Below are 19,352 nucleotides of genomic sequence, written 5' to 3'. Positions count from 1 at the left end.
TTTAATATAGATGATCAGATCAGTGAGGTAAAGCAGCACGACAGCTCTTCCTGACTCCAGAATGTATGGTGTGAAGCGCTTTCTTTCTCCGTGAGGAACACCAACGACCTAAGACGCCAAGTGACATCACCTAGTGCCTGTTTTCACTTTATCTTTTTTTTCAGGAATTGACTGAGTATCCAAGATTATAATAACAGGTATGAAACCATTACCGCAATGATCACTCGTATCACCTCTTTTTGTATGTGCCATGCTTTCAAACCTAGGAGCACTTGTTGTAACCGAACCTCAGCGATAAATTAAAAAGCACTATGCCTTTTTTGTATTATTGGTTACCTTGGTAACTAGATGGATTCTCTAAACCAAAGTGTTGTTTCCATAGCAACAGTGGGACCATGTCACTGATGACCTCTAACATGTGTTTTGTTTTTTCTCTGTGCTTTATATACTTGCTCCAGGTGGACTGGGACAACTGGGGGTGGGCCTCGCTACACTGCTTAGGTATAAACGGATGTGAAATATAAGTGTTATAGCTGACAGGAGGAAATTTTAAGTGTATTACATATGAATTTAATGCATGTCACAATTGTATGTGGATTAAAATAACATTTCTTAAATAAGATGAAATTTAATGCTCTATAGAAAAAAGTATGTAATTCTGTCTGACATTAAGATTCCCCCAAATCAAGTTTACTGCAGTTCTAAGTGTGCAGCATTTTGTATTCCTTAACCTTGTTTCTCCTTATGCATCTAATACTGGTATAGTGCTATTTCCCATGTTAAAATGTGTGATCCCTATGTTGATATTCTGGACTACAAGAATTGATAGGAGATTGTTGAACAGTTGTAACACATGGCTGGTCCAATACAGTGCCAATCTGCATGCAGCCGGCGAGGCAAATGTGACTCTTGCTAGTGACGCCAACAGGAATGGTAAATGTCAACCACAGAGTCTAAGGAGAGATTTTTCACAGCTGAGGAAAATTGAACAATTGATTTTTTTCTCTTCGTTAACATTTGTGTGGAACATGAGGTTCACCTGTTTGTTCGTAGCACAATTAGAGCTTTTGGACCCAAGCCCCTCATAACCCCACTCCAGACCTGTGCATTCAGCACCTAAAAAACATTTATTGAGTGTCCAAGGTCCATGCGGAACTGATAGGAGAGGTATTCACTATGTTGGGTTGGGCTAAATATAGCACTGCCTCAGTTGGAGCTTAGCCTTTAAGATTTGGCGAGGTGAAACAGATGTCCAGGTGTACAATGTCCACCATTAAAAAACTTCTGAAGTCTAAGGTCCCCGGCCATCATCGCAGTAGACTCTCAACCTGGAGGAGGAATGGCCGATAATTTTTTCATTTATTACCCCCCACCCCCCTTCAATATTCTGTATTTTACTGGAAATCTATTTTCACTTTATTTTTTTACAATTTTCCTTTTTTTCTCCAGACTATGCTGTCCAGATCTTTTATGATGCTGATAAAAATGGATTTCCAATTAAAATTGTGTGTAACTTGAAGGCTGAAACACGCCTCCATGTGATGTTCATTATTGATTGCCTGAGCATGCACACCTACCAACAAGCTTCACTCCTGAAGAGCTGTTTCAGGAGGCACAGTAGCAGCTGCCTAACCTGCATGTCATTTATGATGTTCATGCAATTATACAGCAATTTGTAGGAGCCTTAATATATTTGGCATTTAATTATTTTTAATTTTTTTTGTTGACAAATCACATCTAATATTGTGTAATCTAAAAGGACAGTAAACCCTCTTTAGTTACCGCAAGCCACATGGTTTCAGGATAGATTAGAATTATGTCAGTCGATTTGGAAACCGATATAAATTAAATCGAAAAAGAGTTGGTGTGGCTTGCATCTGAGATTTAACGTAAATCATCTTACCATGCTTTCAGCCTGATCATTCTTTTTATTGATTTCTGTCTAGCTGAATACTGAAGACAGCAATGCAAGGACCTACAAGAAATACCTCATTTGGATGTTGTTCAACTTAATCAGCCATGACTTCAAACTTATACATGCTTACTGAACATTAGGATTCAATTAGTGCATTGTGTATACCCAGATATGCTGGACAAGTAAAAATACTGTACAGTACACCATATCCAACCAGAGAAAAAGTCTGTTTTGCAATACTGTGACTAAAGTAACAATGGGTGTTGCATTACATGACAGTGTCCTGAATCTTGCTGAGCCACAGTACCACAATTTGGTGCCAGTAAGTCAACTGAAAATAGAATCTAGTTACTTGGAATGCAGATCTGCAGGCAGGTAGGGCAAATGTAAACGCACTGGGACAAACAAGCTTTATATTAGTGGTGTATGAGATGATAAAAGATGATAAAGGAAGATACTATTCAAACAGTTTTGACCATTTTAAACACTCCTTTACACCACATTAGTATGCTTTCAGATATTTTGTAGTAATGTTTTGTTTGATATTATTTAAATTCAGTCTTTCTTTTCTTATGCTTAGTGTACACACACGTTTAAATGATTGTGTAATAAGCCTTTTCTAGGTGTGGTGATGAGATATAAGGAAGTAAACTGGGTTTCAAAATAACAGACATTCCTAGTCTGGATGTATGGGGTTAAAAGGAAAGAAATGTTAATGTCTGTTTTCTCATGTTCATTATCTATTTCTGCTACTAAGTTCATGTGGTGAGTTTTGTTTAAAAACCTGTAACAGGAATTTCTAAAATTGCCTTTACTTTTTTGTAAAAAATAGTTTTACCCAAAAATCCTTGAAAACTCCATTACTTGATATTTTTGCAGATCATTTAGGTACTAGCCTTAATGTACTTTTTTGTTATTGCAATGCCAGTAGATGTTTTTTTATTTGATCAGATGTACTTTCATGCCAAAAATAGTGATGTATAGAAGACAAGAAAGTATATTTTCTGTATTGTAGTTAATATTACAGTTAATGACTTCAGCATCTCCATTGCTCTTTTCACCATTATCCACAAACAAAGCAAACTGTGTTATAAATATATTATTGGTACAATATTATGGATAGTTTCCTCTTTTTGAGGATTATTTGTTTTAGGTTTTCAGATCTTAATGCACATTCCACTTTTGTTTAGTTCTCTTTAATCTAGCACCTTTAAAGGGTTCTTCAATTGTGAATCAATTTAAAATCTCGGTATAAAGCAAGAATCTTCAACCAACAACAAAAAACCCCCAGTGAGGAACCAATTTTTATCAGAGCACACTTGTGTAAAATAAAGCACTGTACAAAGACAATTCTGTGTAATTAAACTGTGATTTATTGTCACTATGGGTGCAGGGAATAGAGTCACTGATTTAGAGCTCCAGGCTTCCTGATTTTGTTCCTGATCTATGATTATTCTCTGTGGCATTTCTGAACATATTCTCCCAGGGCTTTGAGGGTTTCCTTTACAGCCCCTACCTACCCCAAATATTACTGTAAGACAGTCAACTATGCTTATTACTCCTAGGTGTAAATGATTGTGTGGTGCGCTGCAAAGTGCCTTATCTACATTGAATTCCCTCCTCACACCACTGTTTCTACTATTGATGTGCTCTGGATCCACAGTGATCCCGATCAGGATAATGTGGTTATTGAAGATGAATGAATGAATGCGGCCCATTTTAATTTTGTTTATTTTTGACCATTTTGTTACCCTCATTTCTTTTTTATTTTTTTTTTATGGAACCAGATGTAGAGCCTTTTTCAACATGGCTTATACACCTGAAGAGTGTCCAACTCCATGCAGAGCAGTTTGACTCAGTCTTATTTCCAGCAGCTCTTGTGTAGCTCTGATTTCCTTTATTAAAATCTCTTTTACATCCTCTACTTCTGCCTGCAGAATGGAGCGAACCATGCTTTCCAGGGTCTAGAGTCAAATAACATGGTTAAGAAAGTGGATTAAATACACTTAGTTCTCATCTGTAGATAGAATCCAGTATAAATGTTACTAGTATATAAAGTCTGAATCTCTTAAAAGCACATGTTCCTAGGTTTTTGTATAAGACCATTTATAAATGAGACATGTTGATTTCCATCCAAACATTTTATAACCTCATTAGGTTTCCTACACTTTAACACAAATTCAGCTTTCAGTAGGAGTAAAACAAATGCATTAATTTAAACCGGTTTATGGAAACTGCTGCTGATGTATGGGTGTTTAAAGGTGAAGTGCTTTTAACTGATTACAGGATAGCATCTGGCCTTCTTGCTGTTGTGATATAGAGTTGGTGAGTCACATACTGATAGTTTGTCTAAATATACTCACATCTAAGATACAGACAGAGAAAGATAATCTCTTATTGAAGTCCTGTGCTACCACAAGCCACTGTGTGTGGTGTTTGTGTTGGTAGCTTGGGGGATATCTTTTTGGTGTTTAGATCTTTTGGAATTTGATGACATTAAAGGAGACAGCATATAATTCACATAATTTTCATACTTGTGAGTAAGGATGGGGTCATTCTGAATAGATAGAATGGATAGAAATTATACATTAGCTTGACCAATTACCACTTATTTAACTGATAATAAATCTTTCCTTGTGGTTTCTTTTCTTGAAGTACTAACTGTCTTTTCGACTACTGAGACCACAAAGCACTGCTGTAAGTCACCCTGGATAAGGTCGTCTTTTATATGCTGGTTTGATTAATTGTAAATGTTTCACCATGATTAAAAAATAACTAATACATTAATTCACAGTGTTCTTTCTGTCTGAGGAACAAGGTGGACCAAATGTGGCTTTTTTCCTTTCATTGTTTAAGTGTCAAAAGACTTGTTAATATGTGCTATCAAAAAGAATGGTAATATCAGTCATAAATTAAGAAACTCTAGTACCTGTTTCTCTAGTCTGTCCTCCAGTGAAAGGTCACTTAGTCTGACTTGCGGCTTTGACAATATCTGGGCCTCAGCCTGTTGTTTGAGTCTATGGATTTCTTCAAGCTTTACTGTCTCAGCTGCCATTAGTTCTTTTAAAGCCTTCTGCTTCTCCCAGACTCCCAGATCGGTTCCTTCAGATAGTGGTAAGGGATGTGGTGGTACGTGAATCTCAAGGTGGGAGTGCATGCACTGACGGTTCACCTCTTTTCTTAAAAAAGCTTGATAGAGGCACTGATGATGGATGTAGGTCTGCACCATAAAGTCATACATGGTGGTGTGATGATAGGGAGTACGTAGGTGATCACACTGTGTTAGCCATGTCTGGATCAAAGACATCGCTTCAGATCTTTTCATACCTGATGCAGTGGATTATAGAGGACCAGACATCAATTCAGTCAGGTAACTGACAAATCCATAGGATTTTATGAGTATAATGTTTGATTTCATGTTTTTGCAGTGCTAGAACATGGTCTGCCATACTTACAGGTGATCACAGACACAAGCCATCTTTGTCCAGCTGTTACTCAGCTGTTTGTTAAACTGTATATGATATGGATTTATATTTATAAGTGAAACATACAAATGATTTGTGAAGCATGTATTCAAGAGCCCTGACTCACCTCTAAGCTCAGGGAGGAGCTCTTTACTCAGATTTGCTATTTGGGCCACTGCAGCCCATGGAAGCCCACGCTGTACTGAGAACATCACATTCTCATACACAAATTCTTGGTGTATATACTGCCTCTGGTCGTCGCCTTCAAATTCTCTCCACTGAAAACAGCTGCTCAGGTGCACTATGCCTTCATCTCTCTGAAACATAAAGGAGAACTGTGGCAGTAAGGCAGAAGTGACAGTACGTGCTCCTGATGATGAGGAAAGAGGCGTGATTATATGAACGCCCACATGCTTTGGCACCCGTACCTATAATCGCTCTCGACTGGTCTACTGCACCATTATTTAATGAAATGGTACTGGAGGTAAGCTTCTGCATTGATCACACTAGCTGCAATCCATTACGCAATGCATTTTATGTGTATGATGGAAATTGTAGCAGGCATGTATGATGTGGGACTTGTTGCATCTGCAAATGCAGATACTAGAGTTAGTCAGGAAAAGAATGGAGTTAGGCCAGCCGGATAGTAATTTTGCTTTCAGTGTAATGTTAAATAAGTAGTACACGATAAAACAAAAAAACCAAATGCAAACATCACCTTAAATCTAGCGACTGTGATATGTAATGTCTGCTCCCTGAGCTGCGCATGCACTCGTTTCTGACGGTGTGTGACCGGCCTTGGGGATGGATTTCAATCTAAAATCTAGCTGTATGTGTATGCAGTACTTAGTAAACACTACATGCGATAAAAACGTGTACAGTGAACAGCTGTTACCTTGAGCCTCGCTGCCTTCTGTATCACCGACTTTAAAGCTTCCATTGCGGCGACTGCTGCTGTTAGGAGAAAGGTTGTTACTAGGGAGACACGCGCAGCCGTTGTCTGGTCACGTGACCCGTTCGACAATAATACTGCATAGGCGTCGTGTTTACTGAGCACTAAGCACACCAGTTACACATTTACCATCTGAGATCTCAGTGTTACTGATAATCAGAGATCCTCTGCATTTTCTAAACATAATAATAATAATAATAATAATAATAATAATAATAATAATAATAATAATAATAATAATCTATCTTATAATAAGTACATTACCGATTATAAACTCCTATAAAACTCAATCCTATTTTATCTATGTAGGAAATATGTATTTTATTTAAATTTAAATAATGATTATTTAATATAATAATAATAATAATAATAATAATAATAATAATAATAATAATAATAATAATAATAATAATAATAATAATAATTATAACAATCTATCCTATACATTTCGTAATTTCAGCAACTTTTTGCCATCTCCTATAAAGCTATCCTTTATTATTATGTGTTAGAAATATTTAATTGATGATTAAATTAAATATAAATAATAATTTTATATTATTATTATTATTATTATTATTATTATTATTATTATTATTATTATTATTATTATTATTAAGTAGATGAAGATGACAATGATGAAGCCTTACAGCTATGTTAACAACCTATATACAACCTATGTTAACATTTAAAAGAGTCAAGTGACAAATAAAATAATTCTAAATGCAGCACAACAACAGCTTCAGTTTTGCTTGACAATGCCATAAGAGGAAAGTCAAGTTTATTTCTATAGTGCTTTTTACAACACACATTGTCTTAAAGCAGCTTTACAGAATTTTAAGAGTTAAGGTGAATGGTGTGTATTTATCCCTGATGAGCAGCCATGGCGACTGTGGCAAGGAAAAAACCCCTTAGATGTTATGAGGAAGAAACCTTGAGAGGAACCAGACTCAAAAGGGGAACCCATCCTTCAAACTGTGTTTGAAGAAAACAAAACTGTGAAATATGTCATAATGGTGTTGTCAATTGATTGTCATGAATCAAGACAAATAATGTATTAATTAACAATAACCCTTTCATTTGTTCTCTTTCATGCAGTGAATCGGCTAACACGATTTTACTAGAGTGAAAGGTAACTGACAGAAAATAAATGAAACCCTAAATATCAAAATTGGCAGCATGGTAGGTTGGGCAAGTAATATTGTGTTATGTTATATTCCACTGGTATATTTGCCAGACCTAAATTATTCTTTGCTTACATTTAAAACTAAAACTACGTTATGGGATCTTGCCATACACTGTTACTGTTGGAGAAGTAAGAGTTAAAATGTACTGGCACAGATGGTTGAACAGAATAATCCTCTTTTATTGGAGTCACTCCTCCCTGCATGGAGGTCTGCATGTAGCTGATAATTAGCCTAATGGAATGAATGAAGACAAAGTGAAGAAAGCAACATACAGATGTGCCATCGTTGTAGTGGGTCACTGTGGCTGCTGAATGACACGCCACCATGCTGGATCGGATACTATTTCATCTTTATAGACATTTTCAGTGTTTCAGGGCCTGCTGAAGTAGCTTCCTGAAATAATGAATAGCCAGCAAAAGAGTTTGGATGTTTTTGGCACAGCCTTTTGAAACGATGAATCCATCACTAAAGGGTAAGCTGCTGATCTGTGCAATGCAGTGTAAAATTAGTGCAATAGACAAAATAGCTGTGATTCAGAAAGGGTTATCAGAAAGGGCCTAGATCTAATATACATGTGAATAAAACATAATTTTATAAAATGATTGGTAGAATAATGAGAAATACATTGCTATGTGTATAATGCAGTCTATAATAATTTTATGTTGTCAAATCCAATAATTATAACCAGAGTGGAATAAAAGCTTTGCTGTCATTAAATCCTGTGACCTAATTAGGCTTTATGCTGACTTATCAGGTTGTGGACTAAAGAAGCACACTCGAAACACTGTAGGCTGTATAGGGTGATTACTGCTCTTTTGTCACTCAGTTGTGATGTTTAATTACAGTCAAATTTTCATGTTGATTATTTTATATTGTTTATGCAACACATTAACTCAGGAGTTAATTTATGATTTTGTGTACACAACTGTTATATATATGAAAATAAAGTCAATTTTAAATTTAAAGACTCATTAGTTTCAGCTACCGACCCGTGGCACCTGTTTGCAAATCAGTGTCACACAGATTTGCAAAACATCTATCAAATGAGCAAATAACAAACTCCGGTCTGTTTTGGTTGTTTGTCTTCATGAATAGGCATTTTTTGTCAATTCTACTTAAAGTGCCAAAGTGTCTGTTGTCTGTGCAATACAATGATTTTAGCATCTTTTGCATCTTTTGCACCTTTGGCACCTTTTCAAAGCCGTAATCCTCTGAATTGTAATCTTCTTTTGCCTATTTATTACAGACTTTCAGACTTTAAGAAGTGGGCAAATTAATACATCCAGAATATTAAGGCCTAAGTAAGCTTTTGGAAGCCTGTTTCTGTCAGACAAAATAGCAGTTATATTATATATCAAGTCTTAAAAGGGTTAGAACACTTAGAAGGTATATCTCAAGTGCCTATCTATGCCATACAAAAAATAGTCCCTCCTATTGATTACTAAATAGGCTATTATAGTTGGTAAACTAACTAACACATTAGTTAATCCAACTTATTGCACACATCAGTTATTTTGGATTTTGGATCTTAATAAATCAGAGCTTTTTGTATTATGCATGTGATGTTGAATCCCTTGAGAAGCTGTTATGCCATTCCCTTGGATTTCAGCATACAGCCCTTGGGCTCTAAACATTTCTTTAACAGATTAGTGAAAAGAGTGCCTGACAGGGCTTCACAGCATTTGTTCCCACGAGTCTCGCAAGTGCGTGCTTAAGTTTGTAATGCTGTGTGGAAGAGTGGAGGATAACTAATGAAGTCTGAAAAAGGATCTCTTCTTATTGTTACACGAAAGTATTTTATACTGCAAGTGGTCATTTCCTGTTGTGTCCTTTTTAATTCTATGTTTTCTTTATGGCTTTATGGATCTGAAGAAATAGCCTGTGATACACTTTAATATTACCACTGATTGTGTTTGTCTTCTAGCACTACTGCTGAACATGTCAGAGGTATTTTAGGTTCAAGAATGCAAAATCTTGACATTATAAAACACGTCTGAAATGTTGTTCTGAAGATTAATTATGAACACTGTGGATGTGTTAGACGGAAGTAACGGGGGGTCACTTTACTTTAAGGTGCTCAGGCTGTGCCAGCTTTACAAGAGCTTACATTAAGCCACTTTCTGTCAGTGTAGGAGTGACTTAACAGTAGCACATGTTTTGCAAAACAGAAAGTAATAATGTAAAAATACAAACAAATGCAATTATGTGATGTATGATTGTGAATGTTAAATATTACTGTATTAAGATATTAAATATTACTGAGATAACTAAGAATATGTCTGATAAGGTCTGTAGGTATATTCTAACATAATCCTTCACTATTGTGTGAAAAAAAAATCATATACACATTGCACACTTCTCTATGGAAACAGGAGCATGTAATGCTGTGCACAAAGCTCATAGTGAATATTAGAAGATGTTAATGCCAGTTACATTTCTTCTCTTCAAATTGCAGTAATGTCACAGTGTTTTTTCTTAAGCGTGTGCACATTTGAGACAGTGGGTGTATGTTTATAGAGCCAGTGTCTGTCCTGGCAGCCAGCTGCACTTAATATCCATTATAATGAATATGCTATAAAAAAAAAAAGAACATGCAGTTCCAGACACTAGAGAATGTTTTTTCTTTTTCTCATGGTTTTTTCCTTACTTGTATATCTTTACACAATGTGAGCTTTCTTGGCATGTATCTAATACTTGCCTTGACTTCAAATGATTAAAGAAGCTTTGCAGTCTATCCTTCCAAAGGACATACTTAATGGCTGCATCTTTAGTAGCAGGTTTTCTAACATATGTTACCGTGATGTTTGGTGCACTTCACGCAGCTGGATGCTAAATAAAACATGCTACTTTTATTGATTCTCTAAATTTGTTTTAATTTTTCTAAATATTCAAATTATAATATTGAATTGGATCATGTGTCATCTAAATATAAGTATATTTTTTAGTTTTTACCTTAATAGTATGAATATAGTTTTTATTTCAGGTGATGAATTAGAAGTATTTATATCTACTAGACATTAAAAAGTTAGAGTTGGTGTGGATTTGTGGATTAGTGTTAGAAAAATGTGCTATTCTGATTTTACTCTGATAGACCACAAACATCAGGTGTCGACATTTCGAGTTGGTTAAGGTTTGATTCATTTTGCAATATTACGATGATAATACTAACAATATGATATTATATATTTACCCACATTAACATGAAGCTAAAAAACACAAAATCATATCAAACTCATTTATAAAGGCAAATCATTACTCATTAATATCTTCATGGCTTATATTTTATGGGCTGAAATAAATTTTTATCACATTCATAATAATGCAATATACTCTAGTGTAATAAAGTTATTAAGTGTTTCTTATTATAAATAAATTAATATCAACTTTTAAGATTGAACTGCATAAGTAACACCCAAATCCTATTTCAATTATTATTGACAATTACTGTATGTAATCTTGTATTTATTTTATTTTTTTTAATAATAGAGGTTTATGTTTATGTCTTATGTCATATAAACTAAAGATAGCATAAATAAATTGGGCTCATGTGGCCATAATGCAGAACCTTTAGAAGTTACAGCAGTTGCAATGTTGTTTGTTTGTGATCTATTATTAATCCAGTATCGATAGAATTATCTAACCATGCAGAATTTACAGATACTCTTTAATATATTTGTCTATTTTATTATTTTGTTCTATGATAATGCAACCTGTTTTTATTCAATAGAGTATGTCTATTGAAGGATATCTCTGCAAATGAAACAACATAATTTAAAACATTTTAATGATGATTGTGCTATTAACTTATCCTTTAATAGGAAGCATTTGGCAGTGTTAATGATACAGACTTTGTCTCCAACAGCAACCAGGAAGTCAACCAACTAGGAAGAATGCAGAGTGCAGGCTTCTCCAATTCAAGCTCACAGATTAGGAATGATTCTTTGTCTCGTCTCTCAAATGTGACCACTGCCACCCCAGCCAAAAAAATAACTTTCTACAAGAGTGGAGATAACCAATTCAGTGGAATCAGAATGCCCATTCATAAGCGAAGCTTCAAATGTTTTGGTGCCTTGCTGGACGACCTTTCACAGAAAATGCCTTTGCCATTTGGTGTTCGTACGATCACTACGCCCAGAGGAACTCATGCTATTCAGAGTCTGGAGCAATTACAGGATGGAGCCTGCTACCTGTGCTCTGATCGCCACTATGTTAAGCCAATCGATATGGAGGTTGCAGGGAAACGGCCTGCTGTATGGCACCACAGCTACCCACTAAATCACCGGAGGAAGCCGCCCCGACCTGAGGAGCCACCTACAGAATATTCTGCCCATCACTACTATAGACAACCAAAGAAGATTGTGCTGGTGAAGAACAGTGACCCTGCAGTGAGAAGGTCCATCATTTTGAACAGAAAGAGAGCTCGCAGCCTTCGTGTCTTTATGGATGAGATCTCTGAACTCATGCAGTGCCATGTCAGGAAGCTGTACACCTTGGAAGGACGGAAGGTCAGCCATTATTTCTGCTTTTAAGCTTTTGTGGAGACATCATGGAGTTTCTTGTTACATTTAAAGGCAGTGTTGTAACCAAAATTGCAACCTCTATTCTAATATTATGTGATGCTCTACTAATCTAAAAATCCTAATTAAGTGTGCACATATATATATATATATATATATATATATATATATATATATATATATATATATATATATATATATATATATATATTCATACAGTACAGACCAAAAGTTTGGACACACAATGTGATTAGATTTTAACCAAATTTAAAATATATTTTCCCCTTACTGTTAATTACCCATCAGTTTTGTTAAAAACTTCTACATTTTGTTATATTTGTACTTCTACAGATTGATAGTACACAGAGCTTGATGCAATGTCCCAGTGTGCTGGTATGTGTAGGCAGAGAGCCCTTCAAGCCGCAACTTCTGGAGAATCTGAGAAAGAACTCAGAAGAGAAGTTGCCTGGGATAGGTGCAAGGTCACCCTTCAGCATCTACAGCGATGGGCATGACAGCAAGAAAAATGGTATTGTCTTAAGATATGAATTAGAATGTTTTTTTTGTTTAAAGAGGGAGAGATGACAGTGTTTATTTATTTGATAAGTTGTTCTATTTTGGAGACCAAATGTTTCTATAGTACACTACAGTAATATAAAAACAGCAATATAAAAACTAATAAAACATGCTTAATCAAGTATTAATATGATTTCCATTAATATATAAACAATTTAATTATGCTTAATATGTAGATCAGTGGTAAGAATTGAGACAGTAGATTGTTTCTTTTAAAAAAAAAATTGCTTAATCTGATTTTTCATACTGTATTTACAGTAAACTTTGGACTTGAGGCGAAGAAGAGTGTCATCCATCCAAGGTCAGATTCAAGTAACAAATCTACAAGGTACTCCCTTTCATCAGGTAAATCCTACGCAAATGGATCAGGCATGACATCAGGGCAGCCGGGATGTGTTACAAAAGAAGTTGTAATGAAAGATGATGTTGAAAAAAGGGTTCTCATTAACAAAGATGGCAGTTTGTCTGTAGAAATGAAAGTTCGGTTCCGCCTTGTCAATGATGAAACTCTTCAGTGGTCCACTGAAATCAAGAAATTGCCAACATCTAAAAATGAATGTAATCCTTTAGAGGAGACAGACCCTCACTCTCACTGTCTTCAAAATAAAGCTGTATATTCTGAACCAGAGTCGAATGCTGAATGTGGGGCTGAGGAGGCATGTTCATCAAAATGTCACCAAATGGACTGTATGGAATCCTACTGTCAAAATTGTTGCAACCATAGTCAAGGGTATGACATTTGGAAAAACCCCTTACACAAGGATAATGGAACCTGTGGAACCAGGAGCTGCTCTAATTCTGCTGAATCATCTGATAAAATTATGCACCAAAAGGCATCTGTTGACAGTGTGTATACAGTTTCCAGATCCAGTGAAGAATATACTGAACATGTGGTAGAAACATCTTGCTTTCAGCAGACTATTGAGGAGAGGGATAAAAGGATTAAGTATTGCTCAACAAGTCGTTGTTGCAGTCAGAGTGAGGTGTCAACCAGCACCACAAAGTGTAATATACCCATTGACAATTGTGAGAGTAACACTAAGCGAATATGTCACCATAATGGTCATACGAAAACAGATAATGCACAATCTGATCATTTGTACAAAGCCAAAAATGTAAAGGAACATTTGAATACTTCTACCTGCAATTCATTCATCATCGAGTCATTCATAAAGAAAAAGGACGATGATTATGATGACCTTTTCCCAAGCATTTCAAGAGCATCTCAGCAGTGTTCTGAACAGTACAAACAATTTGCATGTGTACACTGCTATGGCAGACAACAGTCACAAAATGTACAATCATCCTTTATACCACCTAAAGCCTCAAGCTGTACTGCTGATGCATTAAAATCCAAAAGCATGTATGCAACACCAGAACTCAACCAGGGGCTTCATGCAGACACTAATAGTATGGACTGTGCCATGTCTTCAGTTTCAAATGTGTCTTCAATGTTTCAATGCTGCTGCAGCCAATGCAGAGAAGCAGCATCAAGCATCTTGGAATCTGATCTGCAGAGAGGTTTAAAGAAAGAGGGTCAGAATTCAATGTCTGATGAGAGCAATGTGTCTAATAAATTTCAATCGAGAACAAATTCTGCATGGAAAGTGACATCAGAGAATGATGCTCAGAAAGCATGCAAAGAGAAAAGAAATAGTGGAAATAGATCTGTCTTGTCAACAAACACATGTTCCTCTGTAAAGTCCACAGTATGCCCTTGTTGTGGTGGTTGTGGAAGATTAATATCAACACTACCATCAAATATACAAGATAAACCAGTCCAAGAAGCTGAGGAAGTTGGTGAAGTTAAGCCATCTTGTCAGAGATTATCAACAGGGTCAGAGAGATCTAACAAATGTAGACATTGTGCACCACAAAGTGAATCTGCAATGTCAAACATACTTGAGAATATTGAACCTGATCAAAATAATATAGCAGAGGTAGGGGTCAGGCATGCTTGCTCCCAAAGTGCATTGTTTGATTTATCAGATCGTTTCACTGATTCAGAACAATGCATTAAATCAAACCAGCATGTATGTGAGAGGTCATCTATTGCAGAAGTGATTTCTGAAAATGCTGGATTGGATGATGGCAGGACTGAAAGTGACATGACAATGAAATCAATCGTGAATGCAAAGACAAACAGTGACATCCTAGATAAATTAACAGCATCAGAAACAGAGAATCAAATTGCTGAGGAAATTGGGAATTTGTATATAGCCCAGAAAAACAAAATAAAAGCAGAGAATGTGATGCAAGACTTTGATATTGGCACTAAAGAAAGAATCCCCAGTGTAATGTCACTTAGAACACACTCTTCTAAAGATTCTGACAAGTCCCACAAATCAAGCATTCAAGACACAGAAACTGCCTTACCACCAGTCACTGCAAGATCCATTACAGGCACTCCACATGTAAAAACTAATTCGGAGAGGTCAAAAATTGTACTGTGCAAGAGTGACAGAGTTACGGTGAAATCAAATGCATGCTCAGAGAGAGCTTTTGAGTCAGTTTTAAATCCCACTGACATGTCAACAGGGCAGAAAACAACACAAAAAACAAATGATGCAAAATGTAGTCTACGGAATTCCCCACCAGCCTCCCTATCACCAAAGCCACCGATTACAATCGAAAATAATAATCAAGCATTAAATGTAAAACTTATTCATTCGAAAACATCTATAAAATCAAGAGGTGACAAATGTCACTGCTCTTCGAACAGATGTGTTGAAAAAGCTTCAAATAGTCACTCAGGAGAATCCAAATCTCCAGCTTTACACGGCATAATAAATGAACCATTAAGTCCAACAACGACAACGTCTATCTCCCTTGGATTTGGTGAAGAACAGAGGTCTGAGGACTTCAATGGACAATCAATGGGCAACATATCACAAATCTTTAATGAGCCTGTATGTTCATCAGAGAAATATACCATGGAACCGTATGCATTAGATGCTATTAACAATTCTGCAATAACAGAAACCAAAGAGAGGGTCAAAACAGCTTTGTCTACAAGTTCTATGGTGTCAGATAAAACAAAAGGATCTAATTTCATGCCAGAATCATGCAAGACTCCTGAAGTTATCTTCAGGGCTATATCCGGAAGTATCATATCAACCAAATTAAAAACAGAAAGCAAGTTAGAGAGCCAACTTTTACAGAATGATGACGATCAAAAAATTTCAATCATATCTGCAAGTTCTTCAAAATCTAGTCAAAATAAAATAACCTTCAGAAAGGATACCTCCCATGGAGCTGCTACATCTAAAGATCAATGTACTGCAAAGAGCAAAGAAAGATCGTCTTCAAACCTGGGAATAAAAGAAGCCAGGATACCTGACTCCAACAGTGCCAGGAGTGTGATTTCTTCCAAAACATCCAAATCAGGCAAGAAACTTACACCCAAGAATAAATATGTCACTAAGTCTCAAGTCTCACAAAAATGCATCGCACCTGATTCTCATGGTGATAGTGTTCTGTCTCCCAGTCCAGATCTACTAAAGGACAAGGATACTGATGCTAAAACAGGCAGTAAAAGAGCAGGATCAAGCACATCAAACAAAAACTATGTCCTTGAACAGTTGCAGGATACAGACAGTAATTGTAAATGCAGCAGGGGCTATAAACAAAGAACAATTTGTGATACATCACAGAACAAAACTGAGAATCATTGTAAGGAATCCCTAATGCCATCTTGTTTACCTAATGCATCACCTACAGATGTTATAAATGACTGGCTTAAAAATATACCGAATGATGGTCCTATGTATGAACTGGAGGATGTCTTCATTAAGGAACTTGATAAAAACCCCCTTCACATTACTGCTGTGGAAGAAGAAGGATGTTTTCGAAATGAATTCGGAGAACTCTCTTTAAAGCCAGTGAAAGTGAAAGAATATCAAGAAACAGGTGGACATGAAAGTGCAGATACTGGAACAGAGGATAAAAATACCACCTGTAATGCAAAACTGCCACATATGGCATTTCAAACTCTTGCAGACAACAGCGACTGTAGTCATCTCAGTCAGAAAATAACTAACAGAGAGAATTTAAAAAAGAATTGCCAGTCCTCGATACAAGTCATGAAGGTCCTTTTAAGCCCAAAACTGGACAGATGCAATAGTTTGCCTGAAGTTTCGCCAACATACGGGAAAAAGTTAAGCACATCTGCCAAAGGTCTGCTAGACTGCCTTGCTAATTTAAAAATGATTGACCCAGATCCAAAAATATATGACAAATATAGTGAAATAATAAGCACTCTCCAGGTACTTTGGATTAACAACCCCTCTGAAACAATGCAAGACAATCGTAAAATGCAGGTTCGTTCAGCAGAGGATGAGGTTAACCTGAGGTCTTCATCCGGGGTTGATTTAAGCAGTGGTTCCATAGGGTCTGGCAAAGGAAGCATCACTGGTAGGCTTGAAAAATCTGAATCAGCACAAGGTAGAGCATCAGAAATAGCTGAACAGAAGGTCTTCCCACAGATTCAAAGAGCAGGTGAAAACATAAATACTTCAATTGTCTCTTCAGATCCTATAACTCCAGACATTGCTGAGAGAGTGCGATGCAGCCCAGAACATGAAAACCTAATTGAGGAAGTACAAAAAGATGAAGGCATTAAAGTCACAGATAATGTCCTTAAGACTGATGAACAAATGATAGCTCTAAAGGATATAGTGGGAATCTCGACAGGGACCTCTGAGAATAGTGGAAATATTAAATCAGTAGCTGTAGCTGATAAAGAAACAATTCCATCAGAATATTACAACTTAAGAACACTACCATCAGATCAAAAAGGTAAACTGACTAAGATCATTTCACAAGACCCAGATCCAGTGTGGGTTCTGAGCTTGTTAAGGAAACTGGAAAAGCAATTTATGTCTCACTATGTAAATGCAATAGCAGAGTTCAAAGTTCGATGGGATTTAAATGATAACGAAACACTTAATCTAATGATCAGTGAACTGAAAGAAGAGGTTCATAAAAGGATTCAGTGCACTATAAATCGAGAGCTCCAGAAGATCCAAAGTCGAGCTGGTAGAACACCAAGGCCACCAGCAAGCATGCTTTCTAGAGATTCTACTGTTCAAACTGAGCAACGGCGAAGACGTCTCAAAGTTATGCAGAATAAACTTATTAATGCTTCAAAATGTGAAGACATGAACACTGCTTCAGGTACTGAGTTCAGTGATCAGCACAGTGAAGAAGAATACTGTCCGTGTGAGACATGTGTAAAAAAGAAGGTGGTATCTCGAGTTGCCCAGTGTGCTGAAGCTTTGAGCGTGGCTCCAGTTCTTAAGGATTTTGATCTTAAGAAAATTTTGCAAACAAAGAAACATCCCCTTGTTTGTACGCCAGTCCAGTCCAAGCTGGATGAACAAAAAGTTCAGAAAGAGGGTTATGACAGCAGCAGTTTACAAGATAAAAACAATTTTGAAGTGGTTTATGAGGACAACAAAGTAGATATTATAACAAAACAGATAGGCAAGGATTATATATTTATTAAAGGGGAGACTAAGGATGAAATTATTACAGAGTCTGGAATTCAGGCTTGTGAAACTCACGAAGGATGGAAGACCGGGAAGGACGAACCAGTGGATCAGGAAGATGATGGGCAGACTGCAAAAATATTTTATAATGATACTGATGAAGCAGACAGCAAAACAAAGAGAGAAAAATATGAAGTTGGAGAGAATTTGGAGGACAAAAGCACAGTTAAGAAGGACAATAAAGTAATGAATAGAGACTGTGACGAGGCTGAAGAGGCAACAGAGGGAAATACAACAGCAGATGAAGAGCTATCAATGGAAAAAGATTCATCTAATGAAGTAGCTGCAGAAAAGAAAGAAACACAAAGCAGTGGAATGGAAAAGCAAGAAGAAAATACATTGAAGGAAAACAAATCGAATGATGAAAGAGCTGAAGAGGAGGTGTCTGAAGGGGAAACAAATAAAGAGGGTGAATTTGGGGAAGATGAAAAAGAGGAAAGAGATGCGACAGAATAGAGGGCAGAGATACCAGCAGAGAGTGAAGGAACAGCATATAGAACAGGAGAGGAAACACAATCAGCCAAAGAAGGCAAGATATCCAGGGACGAATAAGAAGAAGCTGAGAATAGTAATGCGACAAGCAATGAGCGAACACAAGATGATGTGCCTGCTGCTGCTAAGCCTGGAAGGAATGAACAAGCTGAAATAATTGGAGGTGAAAAAACCACAAGGCAATATAAGGCTAAGATGGCCACTGAAAATAGCACAGATGAAAATCAGAGTGAATCTAGCGAGGTAGAAAATGAGTTTGGAGAGGAGTAACTTGAGTGCAAGGGTGTGACATATATTCAGAAGCCAAGCAAAAAGAAAGATAGTATATCTGTAGCAGGACAGCTGGCATCTGAGGAGGAGGCTGGTGAACAGGCAGACACAGATTATTGTGGAACTGATAAAAAGCATGAAGCTGACATGAGAGCAGAGAATATTGAGATCCAAGGTGAGGGTCCTGAACAAATCTGTTGTGACAATGATTGTAAACTTATTACACATATAACAAAAACATCAACTGAATCCCAAACTGGATCATTTGAATTCTTTTAGTTTTTATGGAAAGTTTGAATGATCAAGATTCATAGTTATTCCTGGAATGTTTTCTAGAAATCTAGGGTCACTAAACAAAGACATTTTTAAGAAAATCCATGTTAAAGTGAAATAACTGGAGTTTTAAGTCTCTCACTTGACTTTAATTGATGCA

The 19,352-nt window shown here is 36.5% G+C and overlaps 2 protein-coding genes across 6 annotated transcripts; one reads left to right on the top strand and one right to left on the bottom strand.

The window, feature by feature from the left end:
* Window positions 1–190: 190 nt before the first annotated feature.
* cUnh8orf74 (chromosome Un C8orf74 homolog) lies at window positions 191–6,475 on the bottom strand. 2 transcript variants are annotated; one of them, XM_083545520.1, is made up of 4 exons: window positions 6,275–6,475; window positions 5,507–5,696; window positions 4,845–5,017; window positions 191–3,879 (listed from the first exon to the last, which is right to left on the bottom strand). In XM_083545520.1, exons 1-4 carry the CDS (start codon window positions 6,317–6,319, stop codon window positions 3,727–3,729), a joined length of 561 nt encoding a protein of 186 aa, XP_083401646.1. In that variant the 5' UTR covers window positions 6,320–6,475; the 3' UTR covers window positions 191–3,726. The 2 variants fall into 2 exon arrangements, with proteins under 2 accessions (XP_083401646.1, XP_083401645.1); XM_083545519.1 differs by having other exon boundaries at window positions 4,845–5,242; window positions 6,275–6,472.
* rp1l1a (rp1 like 1a) lies at window positions 5,692–19,297 on the top strand. Of its 4 annotated transcripts, none has more exons than XM_083545486.1 (5): window positions 5,692–5,863; window positions 11,378–12,020; window positions 12,384–12,561; window positions 12,867–17,992; window positions 18,204–18,589. In XM_083545486.1, exons 1-5 carry the CDS (start codon window positions 5,847–5,849, stop codon window positions 18,342–18,344), a joined length of 6,105 nt encoding a protein of 2,034 aa, XP_083401612.1. In that variant the 5' UTR covers window positions 5,692–5,846; the 3' UTR covers window positions 18,345–18,589. The 4 variants fall into 4 exon arrangements, with proteins under 4 accessions (XP_083401612.1, XP_083401609.1, XP_083401611.1 ...); XM_083545485.1 differs by adding an exon at window positions 7,703–7,987 and having other exon boundaries at window positions 5,718–5,863; window positions 12,867–19,297; XM_083545483.1 differs by having other exon boundaries at window positions 12,867–19,297.
* The last annotated feature ends 55 nt before the right edge of the window (window positions 19,298–19,352 follow it).

The sequence above is a fragment of the Silurus aristotelis genome (assembly GCF_946808225.1).
Source record: "Silurus aristotelis genome assembly, chromosome: 6".
In the NCBI taxonomy this organism is placed as follows: domain Eukaryota; kingdom Metazoa; phylum Chordata; class Actinopteri; order Siluriformes; family Siluridae; genus Silurus; species Silurus aristotelis.
The sequence above is the reverse complement of the archived record's forward strand: the minus strand, read 5'-3'. Positions and strand labels throughout refer to the sequence as shown.

What these genes read in the sequence shown, in the direction of transcription:
- cUnh8orf74 (XM_083545519.1), bottom strand. Translation starts at nt 6,319, where the DNA reads ATGGAAGCTTTAAAGTCGGTGATACAGAAGGCAGCGAGGCTCAAG. An exon ending in AGAAGGCAGCGAGGCTCAAG is followed by an intron (nt 5,697 to 6,274) that starts GTAACAGCTGTT and finishes TTTATGTTTCAG; the next exon opens with AGAGATGAAGGCATAGTGCA. An exon ending in GCTCCTCCCTGAGCTTAGAG is followed by an intron (nt 5,243 to 5,506) that starts GTGAGTCAGGGC and finishes CCACTGCATCAG; the next exon opens with GTATGAAAAGATCTGAAGCG.
- rp1l1a (XM_083545483.1), top strand. An exon ending in ACACCTTGGAAGGACGGAAG is followed by an intron (nt 12,021 to 12,383) that starts GTCAGCCATTAT and finishes GTACTTCTACAG; the next exon opens with ATTGATAGTACACAGAGCTT. An exon ending in GCATGACAGCAAGAAAAATG is followed by an intron (nt 12,562 to 12,866) that starts GTATTGTCTTAA and finishes CTGTATTTACAG; the next exon opens with TAAACTTTGGACTTGAGGCG.